This window comes from Amorphotheca resinae (assembly GCF_003019875.1).
Source record: "Amorphotheca resinae ATCC 22711 unplaced genomic scaffold M430scaffold_2, whole genome shotgun sequence".
In the NCBI taxonomy this organism is placed as follows: Eukaryota; Fungi; Ascomycota; class Leotiomycetes; order Helotiales; family Amorphothecaceae; genus Amorphotheca; species Amorphotheca resinae.
Genome location: NW_020194472.1, coordinates 2,008,918 through 2,036,373, shown reverse-complemented (window position 1 = coordinate 2,036,373; position 27,456 = coordinate 2,008,918). Strand labels below are relative to the sequence as shown.

Below are 27,456 nucleotides of genomic sequence, written 5' to 3'. Positions count from 1 at the left end.
TCGTTTGGTCAATAAGGAAAACAAAAGTTGGATTATAAGAACGCGGAAGTCTACCACGTAACTAGATTATAGGAGGTACGATTTTCGAAGACCATCTCCTCCGAAGTAATGGCTCATGAGAAGTCATCTTCTTAGTCGATAGAAGAGCATTGAATCTTGGATGCTCAATGGTCCGCCATCGGGATTCTGGGTGTGTGGGGGCAGCCTATCCGGTCCCCTGTTCCGTCGAATTCCTGTCACAAGTCTCAGGTAATGTCTACCCAAAAGCAACCAGTTCAAGAATATGGGCCGCACACATACTGTAGTCTACCAGTGTGATTTGCTGAGGGAGTTACCAGGCCCCGCGACGCGTACCTTTTGGGCCACCAACATGAGACGGCCTCAAATATTTACCAATGGAGGGGTAAGCAGCCAACAGGAGAGAGTTATGCGATTATTCTCCATTCAAAAGGAGTAGTTCAGGGCTCTGAAAAATCGTCATTCGCTGGCCGCCGACCTCCTCGCACATGACAAGGTCCTGGGGCATACTCATGCTGTGCTCCCACGTCACTTTTCAAGTAGCTGACCGGGCTTTTAGGAACACAACTCCATTTCAAAGCCAGCTTCTTGACCCTCTATGGTCTCTCTCGCCGTCCAATCAATTTAACGCAAAATAATTGTCATCTGTCACATCAGCGGCACTGCCCTCTGGCCTAGCTCGGCTCTTGAGCATCTCCTTCGGGCGTAAAACGGCGTGTGAACGATTTCATTGACAAAATTAGGGCAGAAGTCTGATGAGAGGATAGTAGTAGGTCTACGTCCCGCACCCGAACCCCAAAACTACGGCCGTTACACGCAGGGATGTAGAAAACCGATAGTGTGGTTCTTGGGAATCCTTAAGTCATATTACACGCATGGATATGCAACTATCATCTACACAACGGCAGCACAGGGCCTGGATGTTGGGGAAGAGGAGTGCAACAGTGCGTCCCATCTGCACTGCAGTATGGGCAATTGGTGGTTGAGCCGTGGGCTACCCCTCGGCTAGAATGACCTGGAAAGTGGTGTGGATTGCTGTTCAAGCATCAGGAGTTTCGCTTGAGGGCAATCAGCTCCTTCACGGCCTGGTGGTGTACTTCGGCCTCGCCGTTTTTAATTGGGCCTCCCAAGTCAGGAAATGCTCAGGATCTTTCGAGGCAAGTTTTACAGTGATTTCCTCCAAGAAATCGTCAGTGCATATATACCTGGGAAGTTGCGTGTACCAAGGAGTGTGGCGACGATATCCACAGAGTAATGAAATGAAGCCCCCTCTAGTTCGGCTCGCCACGAGCCGGCAAGCGTCCGCCGATATGATACGGAGGGATCGTGGATGACTATACCAGAAAGAACTGGACGATTACTTATTTCTTCATAGCTGCCGCCGTTGTCCCTAGTTCCTGGAACTGGCGGTGAGGGGCCCGCTTGCACTCGGTCTTCCAGCCACGAGGGCATAATCTTGTCCCATCTCTCGCTACCGGAAGTTGATAAAGACTTAAGAGAAGGCTTTGGGAAGGAGCTTTCTCTCCAGCTCTGCACCTTGTGAATACAATAGTCTTGTCTTCCCTGAACAGCATTTAAATTCGATGCATTGCAGCCTAACCACTATAGCTTGCGAGCTGGGCCAAGCAAGTCCAGTTTGCGTCGATCTCAGGACGGAGATTAGGTGGTTGACGGCGTCTAGATATTTGGGCATGTTCAAGTTGTATCTCACAAGCCATCCGAATACGCGCGCTGTCCTTCACACATTGTCTATTCATAACCCACCGAGACTGGAGTAAACTGCAGTAGAGTCATACTCTGATACACCCATTCTACGATTTCAAGTGTTGATTTTCTTCTTGGTGAGAATTTGTATGGCTATTCTGTCTTGACGGGACGCCCAATTTAGGCAAGATGAGGTATGGTAAGGTCGTAGGTATAATCTGTTCGTGACACTGATGAAAACCCATGCAACCTTGACGAGTGCAAAGGAAAAAAGGAAAGCAGAAGCAAGCCCCATACAATAATATATCTATCTTTTCCCTCCCAGAACTCCATGCCTGAAACAAAGGAAGCTGAAGCAGACAGCTGTGACATTGACAACGCGTTGACATTACGGTTCGCCCTCCCACTAACGACTGTTCGTCTTGCCCATGCCTCTCTTTCCGGAGAACTGCGTGTCTTGTTAGCAATAACGAAGGCAGAGGGGTGGGTGAACTTGAAGAACTTACTAGATGCTTGGGCATCGCGGTACTGATGTGCCTGTCGGCCTCTCCCTGCCGCGCCATGCGGTTCATCTTCCGCTGACTGATCTTCTGCGCCCTCTCGGCCTTGCTGCGCACGACCTCGTTCTGCACACCGTCGTCGCGGCGGTTGCTCTGGCTGCGCGCGCGGCTCTTGGCACGCATCTTGGCCTCGTAGCCAGGGTCGTCGATGTCCATGGCATCCTCGGTGCCGGTGCGCGAGCGTAGGACGCTGCGGCCACGCGACTGGGAGCGGGCGCGGGCGGCGATGGCGGTGGTGTCGAGGCCGAGCGAGTCCAGGTGGTCTTCCATGTCGGTGAGGTTCTTGCGCATGGCGGTGCGGGGGATGACGGCGCGGTTCTTGAGCGACTTCTTCATCTTGGCCTCGTTGCGGATCAGCTGGCGCTTCTCGCGGATCAGGTCGGCCTTCATGCGGATCTCGGCGTCCTCGGCGTCTTCGAGCTCCTCGTCGGAGTCGTAGTAGCCCTCGGCCTCTAGCTTCTCCTCCTCCTCTTCCAAGGCGGCCAGCTTCTGCTCGATGTCGGGGTCGATGAAGTCGTAGACGTTCTTGCCGTCGAACACTTCGGGAATCTTGTCGTGCTTCCATTCGGGGTTCTCCAGGATGTACTTGTCTTTGAGATCGACGTTGTAGACTCCTGGCCCGCCCTCTTCTTCCTCGATATCCCGGGCCAACTTTCTCCGTTCCGGATCGTTCTTGTCATATTTCTTCAACGTCTTGACGGCTTCAGGGATGAAAGTCTCTCGGACAACCCCGTCCATAGGTCTGGCGACATGGATCCGCGCAAGGACGTCTCCTAATCTACCACCAACGGCACCGCTGGTATTCGTTCCCGCCTTGAGCTTTTGCGCTACGCGATCCGCGATTAAGCGTTCACACGCAGCATTCTTAACTTCTTGGACACCTTCAGAGGTAGTGCACGAGAGCTGTAGCATCTCGACATCTCCGGGTTTCAAGAGCGCTTGGAGCTGGGCCTGGGTCTCCTCGTCGAGATCTTCGGGTCTAGTAACATCAATCTTATTAATGACGATGAAAACGAGCTTGTTTGCAAAGAGAGGCTTGATGCTCTGGAAGAGCTGCATCTGAGCTTGGACTGTATATCCACACTGCTCTGAGAGGTCCATGAAATAAAGGATAGCGGATCGGAGATGGGCGATAGCGGTGATGGACTGCATTTCAATGGTGTTCATCTCCTCGAGAGGGTGGTCTAGGATACCAGGGGTATCAATTGCCTGGAAGCGAAGGTATTTGTAGTCAAAGTGACCAACGAATAAGCTCTTGGTGGTAAAGGCATACGGCTGGACATCAACATCGGCCCTCGTTACGCTCTTCAGAAAGCTTGATTTCCCCACGTTTGGATACCCACAGATGAGCAGTGTTCTCGTATTGGGATCGATGGAAGGGAGACGACCAAGATGCTGTCGGACTTGATCGAGGTAGAGGAGGGGATCTTTGAGCCTTCGGCAGATGGTGGCCATTCGACCCAATGCTGCTCTCTTGAGTTGTTTGCATTGGAAAAGGGACTGAGCATATTTGAGAAGTCGGACATAGTCTCTCGATACGATCTCGATGAGATGTTTCGCGGTGGACAGCTGCCCGAGAGCTATTCTGAAGTGGTCTGCATCGTAAAGAGTGTTGAGAAGGTCTTTGTGGAAGGGATGGATGTCTTGCAGGCGGGGGAAGCCATCCAAGATAAGGGAAAGCTTCTCGGTGAATGTTTCTTGCGTGAACTTGACCTTTCGGGTGTAGAAATCTAGGGTAGTTTAGCATATAGACGCTCCCCGGGGAAATTTCATCTCGTACTTCTGATTCTGCTAATTTGAAATCCTGAACGGATCTGTGTGGGTAGCCGTCGTTGGGTTCGACTCAAGACGATATCCAAAAATTCCTGAGACGTGGGCACCGGTTGAATATCCTTCCAAGTGGTCTTCATGGTGGGCAACCTAGGTGTCGACTCTTTAAGTCGAAATCAATGATGGCGATGTTTAAAAATTCGAAGATTTCTGGCGGTGTCTTAAGAAATTCTGATTTTGCCAGAGCGCTAGTCTCTAATCTTATCGCTAGCCGAGCGCTGCCCCACGTCGAAATTTTGGAGTGAAAGGTTCCCTCGTGGATAGTACAAGTAGAACATAAACAATATTTCACACTCAAGTTGCTCTCCCATCCTTCATCTGCAACAGTTCCGTTCTACCAGTCGCTTCCTACACATCTCCATCATGGGCTCGTCTTCGTCTCCCGAGATCCCCCCCTACAAGGCTGATTTCCTCAAGGCCGCGATCGATGGCGGGGTCCTCAAATTTGGCAGCTTCGAGCTGAAGTCCAAGCGCATATCACCTTACTTCTTCAACGCCGGGGATTTCTACCGTGCAGATCTGCTGCGCGCCATTTCGACTGCCTACGCGAAAACAATCCTCGAGACAGAATCCTCTTCCGCCCCTCTGGAGTTCGATATCTTATTTGGACCGGCATACAAGGGAATCGTGTTAGCATCCGGGACTGCAGACAAGTTGGCAGAACTGGCTCCGCAGAAGTACGGAAAGATCTGCTATTCTTTTGATAGGAAGGAGGCGAAAGACCATGGGGAAGGGGGTAATATTGTGGGAGCTCCGTTGAAGGGCAAGAGGATCTTGATTGTGGATGACGTTGTCACCGCTGGGACCGCGAAGAGGGAAGCAATTGACAAAATCCGAAAGGAGGGGGGCATTGTGGTGGGTATCCTGGTAGCGTTGGATCGTATGGAGAAACTGCCGTCACCAGATGGGGATGATACTAAGCCTATGCCGAGTGCTATTGGCGAAATCAGGAAGGAGTATGGTATTCCCGTATTATCAATCTTGACACTGGACGACATTATTGGGGGTCTGAAAGGAAGGGGATCAGAAGAGGATATCAAGCGATTGGAAGAGTACAGAGCGAAGTACAAGGCGAGTGATTAGACAGACAATGTGGTACTCGGTTCTAATACCCGCGATCTGATGGAGATGCCAATCCCAAGCCTAACTGAAATGTGCAAAGACCTTATAACTGTACCTTGCACTAAAATCCAAATTTGGGTATCAACAGAAAGACCGTCCGCCACAAGATCCAGGGAGCTTACCTAGCCATATGCTGCTCTTGGTTCCAGTGCCTTCAAATCAAAGACCTTGAGGCTTATGTTAATTGGTACATCCTTTCTCTCTCAAAGATCAACTTACCATGTCGTACCATCCGCCCCCTCCAAATTGGCAACTGCTCATCCCTTGGTTGGTGAAGCCAAGTTTCTCGTACCATTGTATTTTATGCTATATATCGAGTTAGCATTGGAGAAGAGAGGGGAGAGACAACGGTCAAGAAATAGGGCAATACTCACATCATGAGCAATCAAAGCCAGTCGATCCGCTATACCAGCGCCATTCATCTGCTGCATATAAGCCATCATGAGGACGCTCCCAAGACCTCGTCCCTGAAACCGTGGTAGAACAGCTACAGAATGGAGAACAATGGTCCTTCCACCTTCCTGGTGGCCAAGTCTCGAAGGAGTTGGGGTTTCGGAGTTCCAATCACGGGGATAATCCATAGAATCATCTGTAACTAACGGGGTTGTTGTTTTGGCTGCGACAATATGGCCGATCAGTACACTGATGGCTCCGTTTCTTCGCTTGGTTTCTACTGGCCGACCAGTTGCGAACGTCTCGGCTTCGACGCCGGAACCTGGCACCATAGTGCAAAACATCCCCAGGCAGAGCTCGCCACACTTGGTGAGCCTGTAGATGAACTGTTGAGTGTCAGTGACCAGCGGAAACGAGTAGATTATCACGTAGGCAGTCCCAGGAGTGGGACTGATGCAACGCGCTCACCTTCTCCCTCGTTGCCCTCTCTTCTGGGTTGGGGAACGCCGCGTTCTCAAGAGCCACCACAGATTCCAGATCGGCGATGGTGAGGGGGCGCGTGTAAGGGTGGAGATTCATAGGTCCTCTGAAGTGTTGGTCCTCGGGGACGATGACAAACCCCCTCTGGTATGCCGGAGGATCCTCATCGGCCTTGTCGGGTTCGTCTGTCACCATACTCGGACTCTCTGTCAAGGGAACGGCCCCCGCTGCGGCAACGTGCGCCGCTTCCTCTGCCAGATTACGAGGCATTGCAGTATGGCAAAGGTAGACTCAGCGGAGGTGAGGACGATAGACGATGCCCCGTGTACGAGGAGACTAAGTAAAACCCAATAGCAGACGGGGCGCTCTAACAGGAGAATAGGATGACTGATGCTCCGGGGTGTTGCGTTTGAACGTTTCCAGTAGGCGGGGTACCTTAGGTGAAAGGTAGTGAGTGTAGGTACCTTGGGGTATTGCGCGGAGAGGTTAGGACTGAGTAGGAGGCACGGCGAAGAGAGTTTGGGTACATATAGATATATATGTGTATATATATGTTGTGTATGTCCCGACGACTATGAGCGTCTCGATGCATTATTCAAGTTCCCACGGGTCAAGTCAACGACTGAGCCACTCACTGCCTGGCGTGAGAATCAACGCCACCAACCGTGGAGAGGCGCTAGCAGCCTTGTGGGCCATATGTGCTTTGAGCGTTTGGTTGGCACGCCCTGCACGTACTTTTTGTATAGCCTTTATGCGCGCCAATTTGTACCTACTTGTTACTCCTATCTAATCTACTTAGCTATTTTCTAATCTATCTGCATAAGGTAGCTGACCAACTGCAAACTGGTGAAGCGCGTGGGCGGTTGAGAAGACGAGTCACGGTGGCTACCTAAGGTATGTATGTAGAGTTCTATTAAAAGCACTTATCTTATTTATTAGATCTATTAGAACTAACGTAGGTATAGACACACATCTAAGCTGGTATGGCCTTGCCTAATTATACCTCTACCCCCCCGCGTAAGGTAAGGTACCTTGAGCCATGATGGGCCACCGATATCATGTGATCGTCGTTCGAAGTTGTCCGACTACGGTGTGCCAAACGATCCTCTGGTCTTCAGTTCTCTCCGTATTCATATAAAACCTTCTTCATCATCATCCTCTTTCCAGATTCCAATTCTCGCAGGAGTGTATATACATAAGGACCCTGCGACAACATTCCTAGGTGCGGTCCTCAAACAGTATACCTTCCTCCGGGCACCTGGCCCTCGGGCACTTCCGTCATCCTGTGTACCTTATGGGCTTGTTGCAACTTCTCTTCACAGTATATGCTTGTGATCATGCTCAAGGTGGCATATATCATGGCTTTGCACACAGCGCATGTTCAATAATCGCAGACAACCGCACTGGTTAGTATTCAAGCCTCACCTGCAATAGCGAGCATGGCGAGCGCATCAAGGATGTCTGGGATGATGTCTTGTACCAAGTAGGTGCTGCACTTAAAAGACAGGTCTCTCTAGGACCCTTGAATCCTAGACCCATTATGGACTCAACGGAAGACGAAGTTAGTTAAAGTCGCGGACTTCCTATTGCGGACTCTTCAGCGCCTCCTAGGAGAGGTTCTCAAGTACCGTATCAATGGCTAGTTGTGCCCGCCTCTCAGGCACGAATAGAGGTTTCCAAGCTCCCTGCCAGAAGTCTGGATGCGATGCGTACGGCCATTTGAAACTCAAGTTCGGTATATGGTCGACCGCCACATGGGATTAACAAAGAAAGGGGTCCCAAGCGACTCTTGTCTGTCATTAAGGATTCGATAAGCACAGCTCCACCCTCCAGACTGTACCCAGCGCGCTTGATATAACCTACTTCAACCGTTCTAAGCATCCCACCAAAGAAAGCTACCGGACCAAAGTTATTTTGGCCCACATGGTGCTTCTAGTCTGCTGTAGGCGCCCGACAGCCAGCCGAGACGTTTCCGGGCCGTCTGCAAACCGGCCGAAGAAATACACCGAGCTGTAGCAGCGTACGGCCGTTATGCATTGATCGACGTGGGACGCGGGTATGCTGCTTAGCATTCGAGCGAGGCCGAGCTCGATGGTCGGCTGCCAACTCGGTTCGACGCGGAGTTGAACGTGCAGTTTGAATGAAGTTGACCCAGATTGTCTCTTTGGGGGTTAGGGAATGGATAGTCACCGCTCTGGGACTTGTCCGGATGTGCTCTGGAGGGCAGGTAATCTTCGTTGAAGTATTTTGTAGCTGCAAAGTTGGTGAAATCCGGCCAGTTGAAAGCTGTGAGTACGCCTTGCGCGGTCATTATGTGCCCAGCGGAGGTGAGCCTGGCCACTCGCGATCCATCAATGCCGTTCCTGGGCCCAGCATGTCATTGCCGGAACGAGGAAGATGGGGACGGCTGGCTTTCGAGCGAGGGGCAAAATGGCATTTCCGTCTGGTTTCTTGGCAGGATTGACAAAACTACCGCCTGTAGGGATCTGGTATCGAATCTTGTAGCATGCCTCACATGCTAAACGGATCTTTAGCTGTTGCTGCGGTACTTGTGCGGGTCGGATGACATGATGACCCTACAACTGCAATTTGAGCTTAACTTCGTATCATACGCTGTTTAAAGTGTTAAGTTCCGGCATGGTTCCACGGGTCAATCTGGGGGGCGCTCTACGTAGTACGAACCAGTCTGTGGGCCACCCAATACTGCTCGTGAACACAAGCCTATCTCTGAGCTCGGTAGATCATGTATCTATCAGCGATGCCGCCAATAATGTAATGTGCGGGCAAATCGTCGTCGGCATGCGCGGCAAAAGGATAGAATGCTTGTATAAAACAAGGGGTTAACTGTGCTTTACAACTTCGGGTACAGGTGTCGGGAGAGCGCGTGCTTTACTACCCGTGGTTTACGGCACAGTCGAACGCGGCTGAGGCGGCTCTTAACTATACACCATAGACGGTCGTATCAGCCTTATAGGTGGCTCCACGAGCTCTTAACAGGTTAGTAAGGGAAGAAGGGTGTTACGCTACTAACGGGCCTGCAGTGATTCTACGAAACAAAGGGTTTAGATAGGGGGGCATTCAACCACTGGAATTAATACTAAACTACAGCATGGATATTCTAAAGGGGATACAACTGATCAAACAAAGGGTAAAATAATGTCCTTTTAGAGGGCATCTTACAGAGTACAGTTTGTTTTCTAGTCCTGAAATCAGTACACCTGAAGGCTTGATCTTCGGCCCCTATGACAAAGCCTGGTACCACCTATAGTAGGCAGTAATTCAATAACCAATATTAGAAATGCAGCTCAAGGTAAAATGGATCAATATCGCGGAGTTGTTTTCAATGTGTGTATATCTTGTGTGTAGCTTTAGGAGGACTGCCCAAGGAGTCTGAACTAGGACGAATCCCCCCCAAGATACTTTAGAGACGTACTTGTTTCTTCCTCAATCTTTGAATCTAAATACCCCGATGAAAAGCAGGATTATAGACTGATCTCCCTCGAGACATTGACAAGCTTCCTGGTATTGCTAGTAGGCTCTAAGGGCTGTTACTGAAGCAAATCAGTGCTGCCGACCTGGCTGTCTCAACACTAGAACCCTTACTCCTGCCGGCGCCCAGACAGACTTGTTACAAGAGTAGGAACTTCTAGCTTTGTCCCATACCTCGGGCTTCCTTGGCCTTGGTCGATCAAGAGCTTCTGTCGGCGTTGTATCGTCGTCGCGCAGAGCCTCATAGACGAAACGAGAACGAGACGAGACGAAGCGATCTCTGCCTTGCTCCAGCCTCCATCCCAACCAGCACGCGAACTACAGCCATCACGGTTGAGGACTGGCCCGGACCCCAAGCTCGTGGATTATGTCACCTTGTGCCTGCTATCTCTCCTCTCCAGTATCTCCAACATCTCCAACATCTCTGTGATTTCATCTGGCGAACCTCTTCGTCCAAAGCTCTCCCTTCCCCCGCTTTCTCGGCATCTGTCTCTATCCAAGCTTCTCCACGCTTCGATACCACCTAGCAATCAAAACCTTGTTAGACTCGGAACCATTGTGTTGCCATCTAATCTACAATGTTGGTGTAGCCCTCTGAATCCCGTCAAGCTTCAATGAACTAACACTCTGCTTCTGCCAAGGCGAATCACGCTGACCATCACGGCGCCCTCGCACGAAGATGCCGACCTTCTCTCTCTTGAGATACCCTCAGACATGAACGTTGGCACACTAAAGGAGTCCATCCAGGCCGAGTCCCAAATCCCAAAGACCTCTCAGCACCTGTATCACAATGGCCAGCTTCTCAGCGATGACTCGAAAACAATGGAACAGCTACGTATCGGGGATGGGGAGATGCTGGCACTCCACGTTCGAGATACGGTCAGGGCACAGCAGTCACAACCACCGCGTCAGCAACCCGGTTCGCAGGCAAGAGGAGCTCCGGGTATTCCAGACCCGGAAACCATCCGCTTGCAACTACTAGGGAACCCTGAGCTGAGGCAGCAAGCTATTAGCCAAAGACCAGAACTGGCCGATGCGATCGAGAGCCCTGAGAGGTTTGCCCAAGCTCTTCAGCGGATGCAAGACCAGGAGCGGGAAGAACAGAACAGAAGGAGGCAGCAGATTGCGGACTTGAATGCGGATCCTTTTGATGTTGATGCGCAGATGAGGATTGCCGAGATGATTCGGGAAGAACGTGTACAGGAAAATCTTCAAAATGCCATCGAGCACAACCCTGAAGGTTAGCGATCCTGGTACGTCTGAAAACATATATGCTTATGATGTAATAGTGTTCGGTCGGGTTCATATGCTGTATATCGACGTTGAGGTCAACGGACATAAGGTCAAGGCTTTCGTCGATTCCGGGGCTCAAGCTACGATCATGTCTCCAGCATGCGCTGAAGCCTGTGGCATAATGAGACTCGTGGATAAGCGCTTTGCTGGAATTGCACGAGGTGTGGGGACAGCAGCTATTCTCGGGCGAGTACACTCAGCCCAGATCAAGATCGGAAGCCTATTCCTGCCCTGCAGTTTCACAGTCATGGAGGGAAAGGATGTGGATTTACTACTCGGTCTGGATATGTTGAAGAGACACCAAGCATGCATAGACCTTTCAAAAGACAAGCTTATAATTCAAGGCGTCGAGGTTCCCTTCTTGGGCGAGGCAGATATACCAAAGGGCTTGGAGGAGGAACGAGCGGAGGAACCGAAAGTATCAGGACCTGGCGGTATGACCATTGGAGGGCGTTCTGGTGTTGTATCGGGACCTTCTAATTCACCAGCACCAGCACCACCATCTGCGGCTCAACCTCAACAACCTACATTCCCGCCGGAATCGATCGATCAGCTTGTAGCTTTGGGTTTCTCCCGAGAGGAGGCCGTAAATGCGCTCGCTGCATGCGGAGGCAACGTCGAATATGCGGCCGGGCTGCTATTTCAAGGGTAAATAGTACTGGAATGGATGGCGTATGGGACGGTAGACAGCATAAGGAAACAAGTTCGATCATCGCTTGTATGGACAGGGTCAGCGGCGCATATGACGGATCTTTAACTAGCTTGCATAACGGTCATGAAATCACTACAGGTCGTGATGAATGAATGAGGAAGCATAAGACAAGAACGACGTTGAACTTGTCTATTATCTGGTGTAAAAGTGACCCCACGCCTTGCTTGCTATTCCTGCTATGAATCCCTTATCAACTCGTAGCCCACTATCTATTATCTTGTTGACAACACGAATCTTGCTCATAGTGCTGCTCGAGCACGCCTATCTTAGTTTGTAGACACAAGGCTTTAGGACCGACGCCTCGTCCGCAACCGGGACCTCCTCATCAATAAACTTCCCCTTCGGCTTCTTCTTCCACGTCTCGGTGCCCGTGTCCGCCGTGCTCTTTGGAGCCGGCACGCCCTTCCCCTTTGTGGGCGTCAGCCCCTTGACAAAACGCATCTTCACGAACATCTTATTCCTCAAATCCGGATCTCCCTGCAGCACAAAGCCCCTCTTGCGCAAGACTTCCACGAATGCACTGACGTCCGTCTCCTGCTTGCTATCTTCCTGCCCGTCAACCTCGACTTCCAAATCCTTTTCATCGAATTCCTCCTCCTGCTTCTTCAGAGCCTTCTTATCGTTCTTCGTCCGGTTGCCCACCGAGTGCTCGACTCGCTTCTGCTTGCCGCCGCCCACGCGCCCGAAGCGTGACTTGATCTCCGCGACCCAGAGCTCGCCCTTCCAGCGCAGCACGCGGAAGGCCTCCTCGATGAAGTCGATCCAGTTAGTGCCCATGAGCGCCAGGCAGAATATGGCCACGTCGATGCTTGCGTCCTCGAGAGGGAGGTTCGCAATGTCAGCCCGTGTCACCAGCGGGCTGGGGTTCTGCAGGTCGAAGCTGTGAATTCGCAACTTCAGCGCTTTGCTATCTTTCTGGAGGCCTTGAGCCAGCGCAGCGTCCCCACAGCCGAGATCCGCGATGCGGCAGGTGCCTTCGGTGCGTGGGAGAGGTGACACCGCGGAGTCTTTGCCGTCAGGGGCGCCGGCGCCCCGATTGGGACCGCGTTGCTTTCCGCGCGTTCTGATCTGCTGGATATACCCGTCGACGGGGTTCTCGGGCCAGACTTCGACCTGGCGCCGGAATCCCTCGTGGTACTCTTGGAACATCTCTGGGTTCTGCTGGAAGAGCTCCAGGGAGTGGGCAGAGGGCGTGGTGTATAGGGTCTGGTTGAGGTGACGGAAACGGGCAGATATGAGCTTTTGGCGCATGGAAGCTTGTAGTGGAGTTAGTTTTGCGGTGGGCGTGGGCAGCGGTGGAGGCTTCGCATCGTTATCTGGAGGAGGGTTTGTAGTTTTAGTGTTTGTGGAAGAACCGTCTGTGGAAGAATCTTTCAATTGCTTTAAAGCTGCCTTCTTCTCCCGCTTTTTCTCCTTCAATGTCTTTGCCTTCTTGAATACTTTCTTGGGTTCGGCCTCCCCCTCTGCACCCTGAGCTGTGTCTGCGTCTCCAGACGCTCCATCTTCTTCGGGCGTCGCCAATTGCTTCTCGCCATGCTCCTTGCTCTTTGATTTCGACTTTTCCTGGGCCGACTTGGAATCCTTCGTCTCTTTTGGCTTCCCTTCAATCACTGTTTCCCACAGATCTGCCAAGTTCGCAGGGTTCACATCAACAGCCTTGGACTTGCTACCGCTTCGTTTCCGCTTCTTGCTGGGCCGCGCTGCTTCTTCGGTGCCCTCATTTTTTGGAGGTGCTGTGCTATTCGTCGTCGCCTTTACTGGTTGTGCAGTCTGTGTCTTCAGATTGCTCGAAGAGACTGACCAGCCTGGAACAGCAAACATCGTTGCAGTACAGTAGTAGTATTACTGTGACGTTGTGGAGCTGTTGCGAGTTGATGCCTCGCAAATATTTTTAAAAATATCCATGAAATTCTTAGCGAGGACCCCCGCTGGAATCGCACCGTCGCCGTACCCGCCGCTAGCCTTCCTTGCTCTTCAAAACATGTCGAGGTCTTTTCTAAGTTCTGTATCAGTTTCACCGCTTTTTACTTTTTTTGTGGTTGATCCTTTCGCAAGTTCACGCATAGAACAATTGCCAAGTGGCCTGGAGATGTTCAGTAAGCCTCTGCTAGATTACCCTCATCACCACTATAAGCTCTCGCTCTCTTCGCCTTTCTCCAATCACTCCTTCACGTCAAATCAATCGCCCCACGGCTTCCCTGTCTCGAGGTCGAGACGTTCGTGCTTTTACCATATCGGTTTTCTGTTTGGAACTGGGATTTTTAGTATCCACCTGCAATCCCAATTTTTCCAGATGTTTGCATGACGATAGTTTCGCCCATGGGTTCTATCAATCACTGCAGTTCTACCCTACCATGACTATACTTCCTCACGAAGGCGCATCTTCCCCATCCCCCGGCATATGTGACACTCGAATTGGGAAGGGGATGCTTGTTCTCATGGGCGACCCTTCTCAGTGGCATGTGCCGTTTCATTGAGTCTCATTGCATGGAAAACCCCCGGCTGGCCATGCAAGTATAGGCACAGACTATGCACTCACGATGATCACATTTGCTTGGTAGTACTGTTGCATTGATATGTACTCAATTGCTGGTAAAAATCCCCGGCCGTCATTTGAGACCAATGGGAGATTTCTCGAAGAGCTTGAATCGATCTTCAACGATCCTGATCTATCCTGATCTAGTCAGGAAGCCGTCGAGGTGCATAAGGCTGTGATGGGTGGCAAAGAACTGCTTCATCTACTCCGCAAGATCCTGTATCCATCTGTCAGTCTGAAATAACATGCATAGTCAAATTGCTGCCACCGACCAATCTGGTTGCCTCCCTCCGTAGTGAGGGATTTCTTGTGGGAAAATGAACAACACAATTTGATATTGTAGGGGGGCAAGGCGGGGGTGCCCATGGCGATACAGCGTATTCCGTACGGTTGGCTTTCCCGCTGAGCGCAGACACAACGGGTATTAAGACAGAGGATCCTGGTTGTGTCAGGGATTAAGTACAAAAATCTGAGAAGAAGCCCTACAGCAGCTGTATCGTAACAGCCGCTGGGCATATACACAGGAAACATATATGCTAATATACCAAGACGTGGGGTTGTGTATGCGTTCCTCTTACCTCCGTAGGTGGCCTCGGGACTGGAGGTTGGCAGAGACTGGGAGGAGACGCCATTTACTCCGTACAGATTTTACAACCCGTACAGCTGCTACAAACAGCTAGGGAGGATCTCCACAGGGCATCCGGATACCGGCTACATGGATACATGGTAACATCATACAGTACGGGAACATGGTTTGAAGTCGGGCTCGGACTCCGCTGAGAATATTCCGGGGGAATAGGGTCAAGATCAAGATGAGAAGGGTCGAGGGAGGGACAGGGGCTTGATATATCTCTAAACAAAAAGAGATGGCTATAGACAGTAGGTAGGTAGATATACCATATACCATACGATACAGACTATAGATCATAGAATATAGAGATAGGTAGGGAAGGCGAAGCTTCTGTCGTATATACGTACAGAAGTATACCAACTACTCCGTGTATACTACCGATCCAACGCCTCAGTACGGCGTTCTTCATGCCTGGGACCCCAGTCGCCGAACGCTCGCTCTGCATTGCATAGATTCCATTGTTCCATTGTCCATTTAATATTGCCCAGTCGTTCGGGACCTTTCTGGAGTATTTAGAGCTGGTTCCTCTCTGTGTGTCAGTTCTCGCCCTGACTACTTCCTCCCTGCTGTGCCACTACTCACTCGCTGAAGGATTGCCCCGCAGCGATTGAGCGGTCAGGACTCAGGTTATCAACAGCAATGCGGTTACGCTGCATGATTGCCTCCCTCGCCCTCCACTGATAATCCATTGTCAACCACCAACAGCCACCGTCAACGCAGCAGGACTACTAGACCTCGACCGTCCACCCGCCCGTCTTCGACTCCACCACGTCGGTACGCCTCGTCGTGCTCTTGAGCTCGGATCAGCAGCGCCGCCGTCGATCAAGCAGCAGTCCGCGCGCATCCACACGACGCCCCTCGTGCGGGCCCCAAGTCAAAGGGCTATTTAAAACTTCAAGAGTGCGGAGCCAGCAAATCATCGTACGCACCTTATCCCCTTTGTTACACTTCTCAACAAACAGGGCAGACGTTCAATGAGTGGCTTTCCCAATTTTGTACTCTGTATGAAGCTATGAGCCTACCGTACCCTCACTGCTAGCTACCTTACTTGAGTAGATCCACGTACCTACTACTACTGTACACTAATTGTTGTTTCCACGTCTAACTGGCTGCTTTTGCTAAGTAAGATGCTGGGAGGGGAGCCAAGACCAGCTGTGGCAGGGTCTACTCCACATTCCCTACAGGCGCTGGCTTTTCCCTTCAAAGATGGCTTACCTGTCGAGTCCCCCCGTGCTTTCGAAACAAAAAGCAAGTGCCGATTATTCGAGCTTGCCAGTAGTAAGGCAATTTCCGGGGACTGTTCAGGAGTTCAGCTCGGCGGTCTGGCCCGTCTTGGAACCAGGATTGCAACGCACGTACAATAACACTGATTGCACGGAACGCCTAGGTTCTGTCTCCGTTTTGGCATATCTGCACGCCAGATTATCTCGCTGCCACTTGTCGTCGATCTCTCTTCCTAAGACATAGCTTGTGTAGGGAGGCCTCCAGACCCCTCGGTTAAGTGGGAACCCCTCACTCCATCTGGCGCCACGCCGCAAACCATCGACGCATGATCTTGAGTACCGTCTTCTGTATGATATACCCCCTTTATGTATTCTACTCTAGCTCTGACCTCAGTTTACGGGTAGGCCTATCCGTATTTCTCTCCGTTGGCATCATTCCCGCAGCCCTCCCATGAATTAGATGCGAGAGACGCCTGGTCCATACCACATCTCTTCTAATCAAACGGCCTGCTGGTCGTATAGTATACCCTACGTACAGTTACTTTCTGGAGAACTCTTTGGCATCTATCTTACCGAGTTGAAACATCCGGCCCGTGCCACCGGGTATTCCTCTCGTGCCGACGCCTATCCCCGCATCAGAGGACCCGGATTATTGAAAGCTCACGTGTGACCCGAAGAGGATGAATCCTCGGTCTTCCCGTTCATGATACACCAAGGATACCTACCAAAGAGATAGATGATGGGAGATCAAATCACCCAAGTGCAGCCGGTCCGACCTGGAAGCCCCGGAAAGAAGAAGGATGAGGGAGATGGAGGGGAAGCAGGAACTAAGAAGCCTGGATCAAAAGCCCCGGGCCGGAAAAGGACAAAAACGGGGTGTCTAAGTGAGTTCTTCTCTTCTGTCACTGTATGGCCTTCGCTGGGGGCTGGAAGCACCGAGGACTGATTCTCTCTCTTCAACCACAGCATGTCGGAGACGGCGCATCAAATGTGGAGAGGAGAAGCCAACTTGTCATAATTGTACAAAGTCCAAGCGCCAGTGTGAGGGGTACAATCAACGGGTCATATTCAAAGATCCTCTAAATTCCTATCGAGGGCCAGCAGTGTCCACGTCTTCACAGGCATCATTCTCACAACGCACCTCTAAGGCCCGTCATGGGGAATCATCCCAACAATCATCATCAGCCCCCGGCCCACTACCAATTGCTCCAAAACCCTCCGGATCCTTTGGACCCTCCGTTACGCCTTCCGATATGGCTACTGTGTCTGCTCCAGGTGCCGAGCGAAGGGGACGTGGATCTAATGTTGAGTCAAATTATCCCACAACGACGACCAGGCAGCCCCCACTTCAGTCAAGCTCGCAGTTTACCAGTGACGTTGACACGGTTAACCATCTTCAACTTCCGGAATCAAGGAACAAAAACCCCCATCAAGATAAGGTAAACACTCACTATGACTTCAAGGCCCGTGAAAGGGTCAGACAAGAGTCTAGAGGTGATCCATCTACAACATCCGCACGGACTGCCTGGTCTGCTGGTCCAAGCAGTGCGTCCCTGCCACCCTCTCGAGAACTCTTCTATGATTCTAACAGCCGATTTCCAGCGTCAGCAACAGCCTATGCAGACTCTTCGGATTGGCACCGTGCCTCTGCTTCACTGGCATCAGCCGAATCTCCCTTCACAACATACGGCCTTGGCAGCATGTCTATGTTTACACAGTCAGAAAACTTTATCCCAAAGGTTGCGACAACATCACAACAGCACGGTGGACATGCTCAGTTCCAGAATGCAGAGCAGTCACGGATATACCCTCCTCAAGCTGGCCAACGGGACTCGGAGAAGCTGAAGAGCATATCCAATCAGCATTATCCGGACGAAGATGAGGATGATCCTTTTGACGTGTCTGATGATGATGCCGATATGGAAGAGTACGATGACTATGACGATTGGCAAGGTCTAGATAGCCATCTGAGGAATAACGATCTTGGCATTGCTGTTGCTGTCCAGGCCGGACAAGGCAACAGAGATCTTAGCTTCCGTTCCATCACCTCCTTCATCGACAGACCAAACATGCTAGCGACATATGCTCCGTCTTCTCGGTCGTCGCCCCTAAATGATAGGATGACAGCACGAGTCTTCTGCCATTTCATTAACGTAACAGGTCCAACCATATCTCTGTTTGAAAGGCATCCTGCCAATCCGTCGTTGGTTTTCCAGGGAAATCCTGTCCCCAAATCTCAGCAACATATATGGACTTGTAAGCAGTAGCCGAATTCTTCATATTGTATCTATAGAATTTTGGATTGACTTTGAGCAGACACTTTTCCGACTTTGGCTCTCCAAAATCCGGGACTTTTACATGCGATGCTCGCACTGGCAAGCCTACATATCGCGAAGCTTCAGAATGGCCCTATTACGGCGTCACTAAAGCATTATGCCATCAGTCTCCGCAGAGTTGCAAAAAGCGTCGGCCTTCCCCATCGTCGAGGACAACCCGCGACACTAGCTGCTGCCATGCTTCTTGCCTTCTACGAGTGCTGGTGTGCAGATCATCAGAAGTGGAGTAACCATCTGCTCGGTGCAAGGGTGCTATTGAGAGAAATCGACTTTGCAGGCATGACCAAGTATATAAAATCAGTGAAGCTGCAGGAACGTCAACAAGAGCAGGCAAGAAACTACCAAGCTCTCCAACAAGGTCTGGGCGGATTCCCTGATGACATGAGCCGATATCAGGCATACAGCGAGGATGTCGATGAAAACATCGTAAGCATGTTGATGGGCAAGAAAGTACGATATGATCAATATGGACAGATCCTGGAGGATAACACGACAGACTACGAGGGAAGTAGGACCTACACCCAGAGAGAGTTAGACCAATATGAGGTACACCGGGATCTCTTCTGGTGGTATTGTAAGATGGACGTTTACCAAAGTATTCTTGGCGGTGGCCGACTCTTGTAAGTTTCTTTAAACTGCACTTACCATCTTCTACTAATAGGTACAAAGCATGGAATATGATCGGTGGGGCGACTGCCCTCCACGCGCTCCGTTAGGTCGCCTTAATGCGACGTAAGAAAGGTTCCTACTGCTCCAGCAAATTTCATGCTAATGCGTTTTCAGATACGGCACTTTCGATCATCTAATTCTCCTCATGGGCCGTCTTGCTGATTTTGCATCTAAAGATGTTAAGAGGAAGAGGTTAGCCATGAAAGCTAGTGGTGGATGGCGTCCGCCTGGGGCTATGAGAATGCCAGCTCAACCGGGGCCACAGGGGTCGCAAGGACCACAAGGACCTCCACCAGTACCCAACTTCACTGGTATGGTACCTGGCATTGGGGAGGCCAAGTTGCCTATGGGGTTCGAACCTCCCCGAGACGAATCGTCTCATCAGGGTGCTCAGAGCGATGATATAGACCTTGAGGCCTGGAGAATCGAGGCGGAAGAAGAATGGCAGGATATTATAAATGCTTTTAGCATTCTTGAAGACCACTTCGGACCGGATTTCCAAGCCCTAGGACCCGAGTTTTCCAGGCCCATTCATACACCATTCGGAACAGCCCTCCAATACCGAACGTATGGAATCGCTGGCATCTGGATGAATTATTACATGGCTCTGATCGCCTGTCATCGAGCCCATCCATCCATGCCACCAGCGGCAATGATGGCTGCTGGAATAGCTGCTCGACAAACAGCCTTTTACGCCAATGAGCTAGGAAGAATAGCCGCAGGGATTGCGCCCGACTGTAGCACGACGACTGAAGTTAGCCCGGGAGTTGGCTCTGCCCTCATAGAATCCTCGACATGCCTCTTCATATCCGCGGTACAAGTGAGTCAAAATGCGATTCCCCTTGCTCACACAAGTGCTGACAAGTAACAGTATCAAAATGCTGAACAGCGTTCTTGGACGGTTAATAGACTGCGAGACATTGCCCGCTTGACCGGTTGGCAGACTGCACTTGCGATCTGCACGGGCTGTGAGTCTTCATGGGTGAAGATTGCAGAGCTGGGCAGGGGGCCACCGTATGCCAGGACTGTGGAAGAAAGGGAAGTCCCGGATGTCTGGAGAAGCGCCAGAAGAATCGACAGGGCTCTCCATGGGCTGAGCGGCGATGAGACGAAACTCACCGTGCAGAAGACGGATAGAGTGCACTACGCTCTAGGTGTTTTAGGAGTTGAGGAGGATTTCGAGAACTTGAATTTGGAAAGCGACGAAAAGTTAAAATGAGTATGAGAAACATGGAATCGGGATATTTTCTTCGGTCTGCACTGGAAGCCAGCTGCAGCAATGTGTACTTACGAGCCACGAATTACTACTGTACATAGGCACAATATGCCAGACGTCTTCACTCCTTTTTACCTCTAATGACTCGAATTGAAAGGTCGCACAGCTCCAAAAAAGGTATGCCATACAATGTGTTTCGATATCAAGTCTAGCCCCGCTCAATTCGCTGGTAATCTCTCTACAACTGCTTCCATCTCCGCATCTGTATAGATCCGGAAGCCTTTTTCCTTGGTCACACTTGCCAGTTGGACGTTCTTTGAATCCAGCTTCTCCTCCATAACCTGCTTTAGCGTCTTCAAGACCAGAGTTTCGGCTTCCTCTATGGTGAGCGACTATAAATGGTATTAGATGCGTCATGAAATATGCGGAACCACGATGCTCTTTTACCTTGTGAAACTCGTTCTGCAACTCAGCTTGAGCCCCCTCCGATCCCGATCCAATAGCCTTCGCATCATATCTATAGAAAGTGCCACTTGGCTCCGCATGATACAGCTGTGGACCATCCTCATCATATCCCGCAATTAACAGAGCGACACCGAAAGGTCTGCTCATAATGCTCTCCTCGCCATCCGCACCCTCTCCGAAGCGCAGGGCCAGATCGCAAATCGCTTGTGTGCAGCTCTCAACCCTGAGTGGCTCGTTGTAGTGGAAGGCATGGTTCTGCGACTCGACACGGGCATGCTCGACCATCGATCGAGCATCGGCTTGCAAGCCTGACATGGCACATCCGATATGACGGTCGATTTCCACTATCTTCTCGACGGACGATGTCTCCAGCAGGGTGGAGGTCACTCGCTTTTCTACGCCAAGAACGACACCTTGGCTCGTGGCAACTCCGATTGCGGTTGATCCTAGCTTGATCGCCTCGAGGGAGTATTCGACTTGGAAGAGACGGCCTTCTGGCGAGAAGGTACTGGGGAAAAGGTCAGAGTTCTGATATAAAACGACACAGGCTTTAAGCAAGCTCTGGAGAACATGTGATTACGCACTTGATCCCTCGATCTATCATATCATTAGCTATAGTTCAACACATGTTTTGGAAGCTCTCAAACAACTTACCATACTCTGACCGAGCAATAAACATCTTGAGGAAAGCGAGGGTGCACGAGATTTAAATGGGAGGGGATTGAAGAGCTGAAGCTTGTGTACAAGCTGAGACAAGTGACAGTATGTGGCGAGGCGTTCCCAAGGGAAAGGGAGGTCTTGAATTCAGTTAATAAGTTGCTGTTTCGTACATATGCTCCCAGAACTCCAGGCAAGCCAAAAGGTACGAAGCTCTCCACAGTTCGGCCTAATCCAAAAAGGGCTAGCTCAACAACCTTAATCGCGAACGCGTCAAACGGGGGGAGCGTGTGCCGCAACTCTGCAAAATCGGACTGAGGAGCTCTGCTTATTGACGTTGTACTGAGTGCGAAGTCCAGATGTGACTACAATGTCCTCTTCGTCAAACACTCGACCCTCGTCACATGCAGAGCGAAGGGTTGCTAACGAAAATGGCCCTGCTCGAGCGCGCGCGCCGTCTGCGCAGGAAAGAGGGAGCAAAAGTCCACGAGCAGATCCTCGACGGTATCCACCGACTTCTGCGTCTGGAACTACGCACAGAAGGGCTGCTTCGAGCTCGCAGGGCCTCAAGGGAGCAGTAGAAGAGCGCCGCACGGAGAGGGTTCAGGTCACAACAAGGGAAACATTGACCTCCAGAGCTAGAAGCCCTGAACGACGGTCAGGCCCACCAGTGCAACAACAAGAGCGGGCAAGGCAAAGTGAAGTTAGCAGGGCCACTTCTGGAGATACCAAGGCCAGGCAAAGCAGAACAGCAGAAGCACCACAAGGTAGAAAGAACCATTTTCAGACTTAACAAAGTTGACATGCCGTCTGACAACCTCTTTTACTAGTACCATGGAACCCAGAGGCCTCGTTGGTGCCCCATACGACCGCGCCTCTAGCATCACGAATATCTATACCTCCCCTTGCTTCACAGGTTCCACAATCAATTCAACCCCGGCCCCTTCACGAGATGTCCTTGGAGGTCCAGGAAGCTGCTATCTTGGAAGATCTACTTTTTGTTTTTATGGGCTACGAAGGCCAATATATTCGATTCTCGAAAAACTATAATCCTACTGTAGAAAAAGATCGTCTTGCAGGGCCTAGCTTTAAGATCTTACCGGGATTGGACCCGAGTCTTCAGGACCTGACAACGACCATGTTGAAAATGGCTACTCATTACGGGGCGGTTGAGGCTTTTGTGGAAGTGCAAAGTCGAGAGGAATTCGGAGCCGTGAACCACGCTCTTTGTGCTTCAATTCGGAAGCTGTTGCATGATTATTTGATCCTCATCGCGCAATTGGAAACGCAATTTCTCACGAACCCGTCCTTCACGTTACATGTGCTAAATCTTTATACGCTGCCAACTAGCCACATGATGTTCCAGCTGTACTCACTGGCCCATGAAATCTTGAAACGGAACTCGCTACTGGAAGAGGACCTCGAGGACTCTGATGGCGACTTTGATGATATCGAGAACATTCTGGAGACATTAAGGGAGGGTGGAGATCTAGGACCAGGGAATATACCGGGAAAGAAGATTTGCAAAGGTGGTAGTGTCTTGGGCTTAATCACCAAGCGATTAGAGACAATGTCTGGAGATCCTGCGGCTCGGTCTCTCCTTACTTCATTGCTGCGGGACTCCAGTCGGCCCTATATGATGATGCTGAACGAATGGCTTCATCATGGCAGTATCAAAGATCCCCACGCAGAATTCCTGGTCAGGGAACAGAAAAGTATCAAACGCGAGAGGCTTGAGCAAGATTACACAGACGAATATTGGGAGAGACGGTATACGATTCGGGACAATGATGTACCGCCGCAGCTTGAAGGCGTGAAGGATAAAGTCTTGCTGGCGGGCAAATACCTAAACGTCGTTCGAGAGTGCGGGGGCGTCGATGTTAGCAAGGCTGTTAAGGACGTTCCTCGGTCCTTCGATGATAATCGGTTTTTGGACAACGTTAACAGCGCTTATGCTCATGCCAATGAATCCTTACTAAACCTCCTTCTCACCACTCACGCTCTCCCAGCACGCTTACGATCATTGAAGCACTACTTCTTCCTCGACCGATCCGATTTCTTCACCTACTTCCTCGAGCTCGGAGCGTCAGAGCTGAGGAAGCCTGTTAAAGCTGTTAATACGAGCAAACTGCAGTCATTACTTGATATCGTCCTACAGCAGCCAGGAAGTGTTGCTGCCCATGATCCCTTCAAGGAAGATGTTAAGGTTGAAATGAACGAGATCAGTCTGACCAATTCCTTAACGAGAGTGGTGAATATATCTGGGATAGAACAGGGAGAAACTCTACAAACTCCAGCATCCCAACCAGTCAATGAAAGTGACAAGAGTGCTGTGGGATTCACCTCTCTGCAGCTGGATTACTCGGTTCCTTTCCCGGTATCCCTCGTGATTAGTCGAAAGACTATCTGGAGATACCAGGCTCTATTTCGCTACTTGTTGTCATTGCGATACCTCGAACAGCAGCTTGTCAATTGCTGGCAGACCCATAACAGGGCAGCCAGTTGGTCTCATAAGAGCTCGAACAAAGAATTGGAAATGTGGAAACGGCGTGTGTTCACACTACGAGCTCGTATGCTCGTCTTCGTTCAACAGCTTCTGTACTTTTGTACAGCAGAGGTCATTGAGCCAAATTGGCAGGCCTTGATGGGAAGGCTGAATACAAAGGAAGACAATAAGGATGGCGCTGCACCAGCTGTTCGCACTGTTGATGAACTTATGCAAGATCATGTCGATTTCCTTGATACTTGTCTGAAGGAATGCATGCTCACTAACAGCAGACTGTTGAGGGTAAGTCGCAAGATTCTTTTAGAAGGCAAAATTATTGACGTCCCTGTTTCAGATCCATTCCAAGCTTATGCAGACCTGCACAATGTTTGCGACGTTCACTAGCTGGTTGTCACGAGAACTACAGCAAAATGACCCGGACTTGGCCGGTACAAAGAAACCGAACACTATGAGCAAACAACAATGGGCACGATGTCAAGCGGAACGGCAACGACATGGCGATTCGACGTCATCTAACTCCGGTGCTGGCACTGCCCCTGATGAGGCACGACTTGAAAAGATGTTTGATGTTATAAAGAAGTATGAGTACAACTTCAGCCGGCATCTGCAAATCTTGTTGGATGCTCTGAATCATTATGCGGCGACTGAGACGGTTGTTTTGTTGGGGCTTTGCGCGAGGTTAAGCACTGCAAACCAGGGGACGCAATACAGCGGTCTCCGGAATGATGAGGATAACGGAGCCCAGGCGTAATGGTACTGTGCCCATTAGATTTCGCAACAGGATTTGGGTGTGGAATTTGTGATATCCATCGGCGTTGGGGCTGGATTGAAGCGAGTTCTAGAGCGACGGCGTTGAAAAACCTGCACAGCGTGGATATACCGTGTTGTGGTGGAAGCTAGGTGAGAATATTGATTGATGTTACGATGATGCTCTATGATATTGACTCCAATACGACTGGCGGCAAGATGAAAAAGACGCGTGACTCTCCCTTTGCCCAGAATGAGAGGCCTCCCTGGATACGGGCCTACGGAGTATCCACGCTCGCTAGAAATAGTAGTATTTGCTTATATGTACCCCACCACACTTGAGAAAATCTGCCCCTCCAACGATAAGAAACGTCGATTCACATAGACAAAAGAGCGCCTTTCGCCTCAAAAGACGTGGTTGGGCTTGAGGCTTAGAACATCAGGCTGTCTCACATAATCCTAAGCCTCACTTTGCCTCGGGACTAGGATTTGACATTTGCGGGGACCTGGGCCTGGTCGCTTGGGACTAATATAAAATAAAAAATCGCTGCAACTCAACCCCACCGCTCACCGATTCGGCTTGTCGATTTCAAGTGCACACGCAGACTACTGCTCCTTGTCAACCAGCTCTCCACTGTTACAAATACCTTGGCCTCTCAAAAGGCTTGCAGACGACTGTAATACATGCAGCGCGAAGCAGCAGATCGGTGGGCTCGCAACAGATACTTCGGCTAGCACCAGCTGCCGCAAGCACACAAGAGAGGTAGACGCGGTAGAAACGAGGTAAGACTTTCTTCTGCTGCCGTTGCACTGCTTGTCCTGTGTTATTCGCCCGCCTTTTCTCATGGGCGATAAAGCAATCCCTTAACTGCTGTTCGAATTGCCCTCTCGGATTCATTGTGTGCCTTTCTGGTGTCTAGTAACGGGCTAACACTGCGTCTCCTTTTCTACAGGACGTTCGAGCTTCCAGTCCTATCTTTCACGACAGCATTCCTAGGCCGCCAAGATGCATATCAAAGACATGCTGGCCGAGACTGAGCGGTCCGGCCAGCCCTCATTCTCTTTCGAATTCTTCCCGCCGAAGACTGCACAGGGCGTTCAAAATCTCTATGACCGCATGGACCGTATGCACGGACTGGGGCCCAGCTTCATCGACATCACATGGGGTGCTGGAGGCAGGTTGGCGCAGTTGACTTGTGAGATGGTGAACGTTGCTCAATCGCAGTATGGGTTGGAGACATGCATGCACTTGACCTGCACCGATATGGGGAGAGACAAAGTCGACGAGGCCCTTAAGAGCGCTTACAGAGCGGGCTGCACAAATATCCTCGCCCTCCGTGGCGATCCACCCCGAGAGAAGGAAAAATGGGAAGCAACAGAGGGAGGCTTTGTGTATGCAAAGGATCTCGTCAAGCATATTCGCCAAACGTATGCCGATCACTTCGATATAGGAGTCGCGGGCTACCCCGAGGGATGTGATGATCAAGATGATCAGGAGCTTCTGCTGGATCACTTGAAGGAAAAAGTTGACGCCGGAGCTTCATTCATCGTTACGCAGATGTTCTACGACGTGGATAATTTCATTCAGTGGGTCTCGAAAGTTAGAGCAAAAGGCATCACCGTCCCCATCATCCCTGGAATCATGCCAATCAACACCTACGCAAGCTTTCTCCGGAGATGCAATCATATGGGCTGTAAAATCCCTTCCAGCTGGAGTGAGGCTCTCGAAGAAGTGAAGAATGACGATGCGGCTGTTCGAAACATTGGGACGGGATTGGTGGCTGAAATGTGCCGTAAAATCCTGGCAGCAGGCATCCGTCACTTACATTTCTACACCATGAATCTATCGCAAGCTACTCGCATGGTGCTGGAAGAACTCGACTTGACGCCTTCATCTGAGCGTCCATTAAAGCAAGCTCTCCCCTGGAGACAGTCCCTTGGCTTTGGACGGCGTGAAGAGGATGTGCGCCCAATCTTCTGGAAGAACCGAAACAAGTCATATGTCACGCGAACCCAGGATTGGGATGAATTCCCCAACGGTAGATGGGGTGATTCTAGGTCCCCTGCGTTCGGTGAGTTGGATACGTACGGCATCGGCTTGAAGGGCAGTAATGAGCAAAACCAGAAGCTCTGGGGTTCACCGAAGTCCATCAAAGATATATCTGACATCTTCGTGAAATATTTGGAGAAGGGAGTTGACAGTCTTCCATGGAGTGAAGCTCCCATCACCAGCGAAGCAGATGTCATCAAAGCTGACCTCATCAATCTCAACAAGCGTGGCTTACTTACTATCAATTCACAGCCTGCCGTTGATGGCGTAAAGTCTTCAGATCCTGTGTACGGCTGGGGCCCGACTAACGGTTATGTCTATCAGAAAGCTTATCTGGAACTCTTAGTATCTCCAAAGCTGATGGATGAGCTGATTAGCCGGATTGAGCAGGATCCTGATCTGACTTACTACGCCGTCAACAAGGCCGGAAACTTGAAGACCAACTCAGGAGATGGGCCGAATGCTGTGACCTGGGGAGTATTCCCAGGCAAGGAAATCGTACAGCCTACTATCGTCGAGACTATAAGTTTCTTAGCCTGGAAGGATGAAGCCTTCCGTCTCGGTATGGACTGGGCACATTGCCATCCTTCGTCAAGTCCAACTCGGAACTTGATCGAGCATATGATGGAGACATGGTTCCTTGTCAATATTGGTATGTCTTCACCCGGTATGAATATGCTTTATCTGACACTTCTCTTAGTTCACAATGACTTCCATCAGACAAATCGCTTGTTCTCATTGTTCAATAGTCTTGAGGTAGAAGATCTCGAAAAGGAGTTTGAAGGTGACCTCAACGGCACCCCACAGACAAACTAAGTC

General features: G+C 50.7%; 9 protein-coding genes across 9 annotated transcripts; 4 read left to right on the top strand and 5 right to left on the bottom strand.

The window, feature by feature from the left end:
- Positions 1-1,902: 1,902 nt before the first annotated feature.
- M430DRAFT_33277 (hypothetical protein) lies at positions 1,903-2,094 on the bottom strand (the record flags this gene model as incomplete). The annotated part of the gene is made up of 1 exon (XM_024866332.1): positions 1,903-2,094. The coding sequence occupies one exon, from the start codon at positions 2,092-2,094 to the stop codon at positions 1,903-1,905; it is 192 nt and encodes a 63-aa protein (XP_024724244.1).
- M430DRAFT_39699 (hypothetical protein) lies at positions 2,024-4,240 on the bottom strand. The gene is made up of 3 exons (XM_024867334.1): positions 4,063-4,240; positions 2,229-4,012; positions 2,024-2,170 (listed from the first exon to the last, which is right to left on the bottom strand). The coding sequence occupies exons 1-3, from the start codon at positions 4,190-4,192 to the stop codon at positions 2,129-2,131; spliced, it is 1,956 nt and encodes a 651-aa protein (XP_024724243.1). The 5' UTR covers positions 4,193-4,240; the 3' UTR covers positions 2,024-2,128.
- A 235-nt stretch (positions 4,241-4,475) lies between these two features.
- Positions 4,476-5,195, top strand: M430DRAFT_48078 (hypothetical protein; the record flags this gene model as incomplete). The annotated part of the gene is made up of 1 exon (XM_024867973.1): positions 4,476-5,195. One exon carries the CDS (start codon positions 4,476-4,478, stop codon positions 5,193-5,195), a length of 720 nt encoding a protein of 239 aa, XP_024724242.1.
- On the bottom strand, positions 5,113-6,312 carry M430DRAFT_33275 (hypothetical protein). Its single transcript, XM_024866331.1, has 4 exons — positions 6,096-6,312; positions 5,609-6,013; positions 5,454-5,540; positions 5,113-5,401 (listed from the first exon to the last, which is right to left on the bottom strand). The coding sequence occupies exons 1-4, from the start codon at positions 6,300-6,302 to the stop codon at positions 5,357-5,359; spliced, it is 744 nt and encodes a 247-aa protein (XP_024724241.1). The 5' UTR covers positions 6,303-6,312; the 3' UTR covers positions 5,113-5,356.
- A 5,347-nt stretch (positions 6,313-11,659) lies between these two features.
- On the bottom strand, positions 11,660-13,464 carry M430DRAFT_33273 (hypothetical protein). The gene has a single exon (XM_024866330.1). It carries the CDS (start codon positions 13,420-13,422, stop codon positions 11,863-11,865), a length of 1,560 nt encoding a protein of 519 aa, XP_024724240.1. The 5' UTR covers positions 13,423-13,464; the 3' UTR covers positions 11,660-11,862.
- A 2,844-nt stretch (positions 13,465-16,308) lies between these two features.
- On the top strand, positions 16,309-20,431 carry M430DRAFT_134263 (hypothetical protein). Its single transcript, XM_024862339.1, has 7 exons — positions 16,309-16,339; positions 16,397-16,875; positions 16,958-18,247; positions 18,308-18,947; positions 18,997-19,059; positions 19,111-19,816; positions 19,868-20,431. The coding sequence occupies exons 2-7, from the start codon at positions 16,728-16,730 to the stop codon at positions 20,213-20,215; spliced, it is 3,195 nt and encodes a 1,064-aa protein (XP_024724239.1). The 5' UTR covers positions 16,309-16,339; positions 16,397-16,727; the 3' UTR covers positions 20,216-20,431.
- On the bottom strand, positions 20,431-21,371 carry M430DRAFT_64165 (hypothetical protein; the record flags this gene model as incomplete). The annotated part of the gene is made up of 4 exons (XM_024869092.1): positions 21,332-21,371; positions 21,262-21,274; positions 20,660-21,185; positions 20,431-20,604 (listed from the first exon to the last, which is right to left on the bottom strand). Exons 1-4 carry the CDS (start codon positions 21,354-21,356, stop codon positions 20,431-20,433), a joined length of 738 nt encoding a protein of 245 aa, XP_024724238.1. The 5' UTR covers positions 21,357-21,371.
- Positions 21,372-21,645: 274 nt separating this feature from the next.
- On the top strand, positions 21,646-24,818 carry M430DRAFT_39692 (hypothetical protein). The gene is made up of 3 exons (XM_024867333.1): positions 21,646-22,101; positions 22,165-24,122; positions 24,175-24,818. Exons 1-3 carry the CDS (start codon positions 21,705-21,707, stop codon positions 24,589-24,591), a joined length of 2,772 nt encoding a protein of 923 aa, XP_024724237.1. The 5' UTR covers positions 21,646-21,704; the 3' UTR covers positions 24,592-24,818.
- Positions 24,819-25,593: 775 nt separating this feature from the next.
- M430DRAFT_94980 (hypothetical protein) lies at positions 25,594-27,453 on the top strand (the record flags this gene model as incomplete). Its single annotated transcript, XM_024869872.1, has 2 exons — positions 25,594-27,289; positions 27,338-27,453. The coding sequence occupies 2 exons, from the start codon at positions 25,594-25,596 to the stop codon at positions 27,451-27,453; spliced, it is 1,812 nt and encodes a 603-aa protein (XP_024724236.1).
- Between the last annotated feature and the right edge of the window lie 3 nt (positions 27,454-27,456).

Coding starts and splice junctions, on each gene's coding strand:
- M430DRAFT_39692 (XM_024867333.1), top strand. CDS start 21,705: ATGTCCTCTTCGTCAAACACTCGACCCTCGTCACATGCAGAGCGAAGG. Junction 22,102..22,164: donor AACAGCAGAAGCACCACAAG/GTAGAAAGAACC, acceptor CTCTTTTACTAG/TACCATGGAACCCAGAGGCC. Junction 24,123..24,174: donor CTAACAGCAGACTGTTGAGG/GTAAGTCGCAAG, acceptor TCCCTGTTTCAG/ATCCATTCCAAGCTTATGCA.
- M430DRAFT_39699 (XM_024867334.1), bottom strand. CDS start 4,192: ATGAAGACCACTTGGAAGGATATTCAACCGGTGCCCACGTCTCAGGAA. Junction 4,013..4,062: donor TCAAATTAGCAGAATCAGAA/GTACGAGATGAA, acceptor AAACTACCCTAG/ATTTCTACACCCGAAAGGTC. Junction 2,171..2,228: donor CCGCGATGCCCAAGCATCTA/GTAAGTTCTTCA, acceptor CAAGACACGCAG/TTCTCCGGAAAGAGAGGCAT.
- M430DRAFT_33275 (XM_024866331.1), bottom strand. CDS start 6,302: ATGGTGACAGACGAACCCGACAAGGCCGATGAGGATCCTCCGGCATAC. Junction 6,014..6,095: donor AGAGGGCAACGAGGGAGAAG/GTGAGCGCGTTG, acceptor GACACTCAACAG/TTCATCTACAGGCTCACCAA. Junction 5,402..5,453: donor GGGGCGGATGGTACGACATG/GTAAGTTGATCT, acceptor ATAAGCCTCAAG/GTCTTTGATTTGAAGGCACT.
- M430DRAFT_33273 (XM_024866330.1), bottom strand. CDS start 13,422: ATGTTTGCTGTTCCAGGCTGGTCAGTCTCTTCGAGCAATCTGAAGACA.
- M430DRAFT_134263 (XM_024862339.1), top strand. CDS start 16,728: ATGATGGGAGATCAAATCACCCAAGTGCAGCCGGTCCGACCTGGAAGC. Junction 18,248..18,307: donor TCAGCAACATATATGGACTT/GTAAGCAGTAGC, acceptor GACTTTGAGCAG/ACACTTTTCCGACTTTGGCT. Junction 18,948..18,996: donor CTTGGCGGTGGCCGACTCTT/GTAAGTTTCTTT, acceptor ATAGGTACAAAG/CATGGAATATGATCGGTGGG.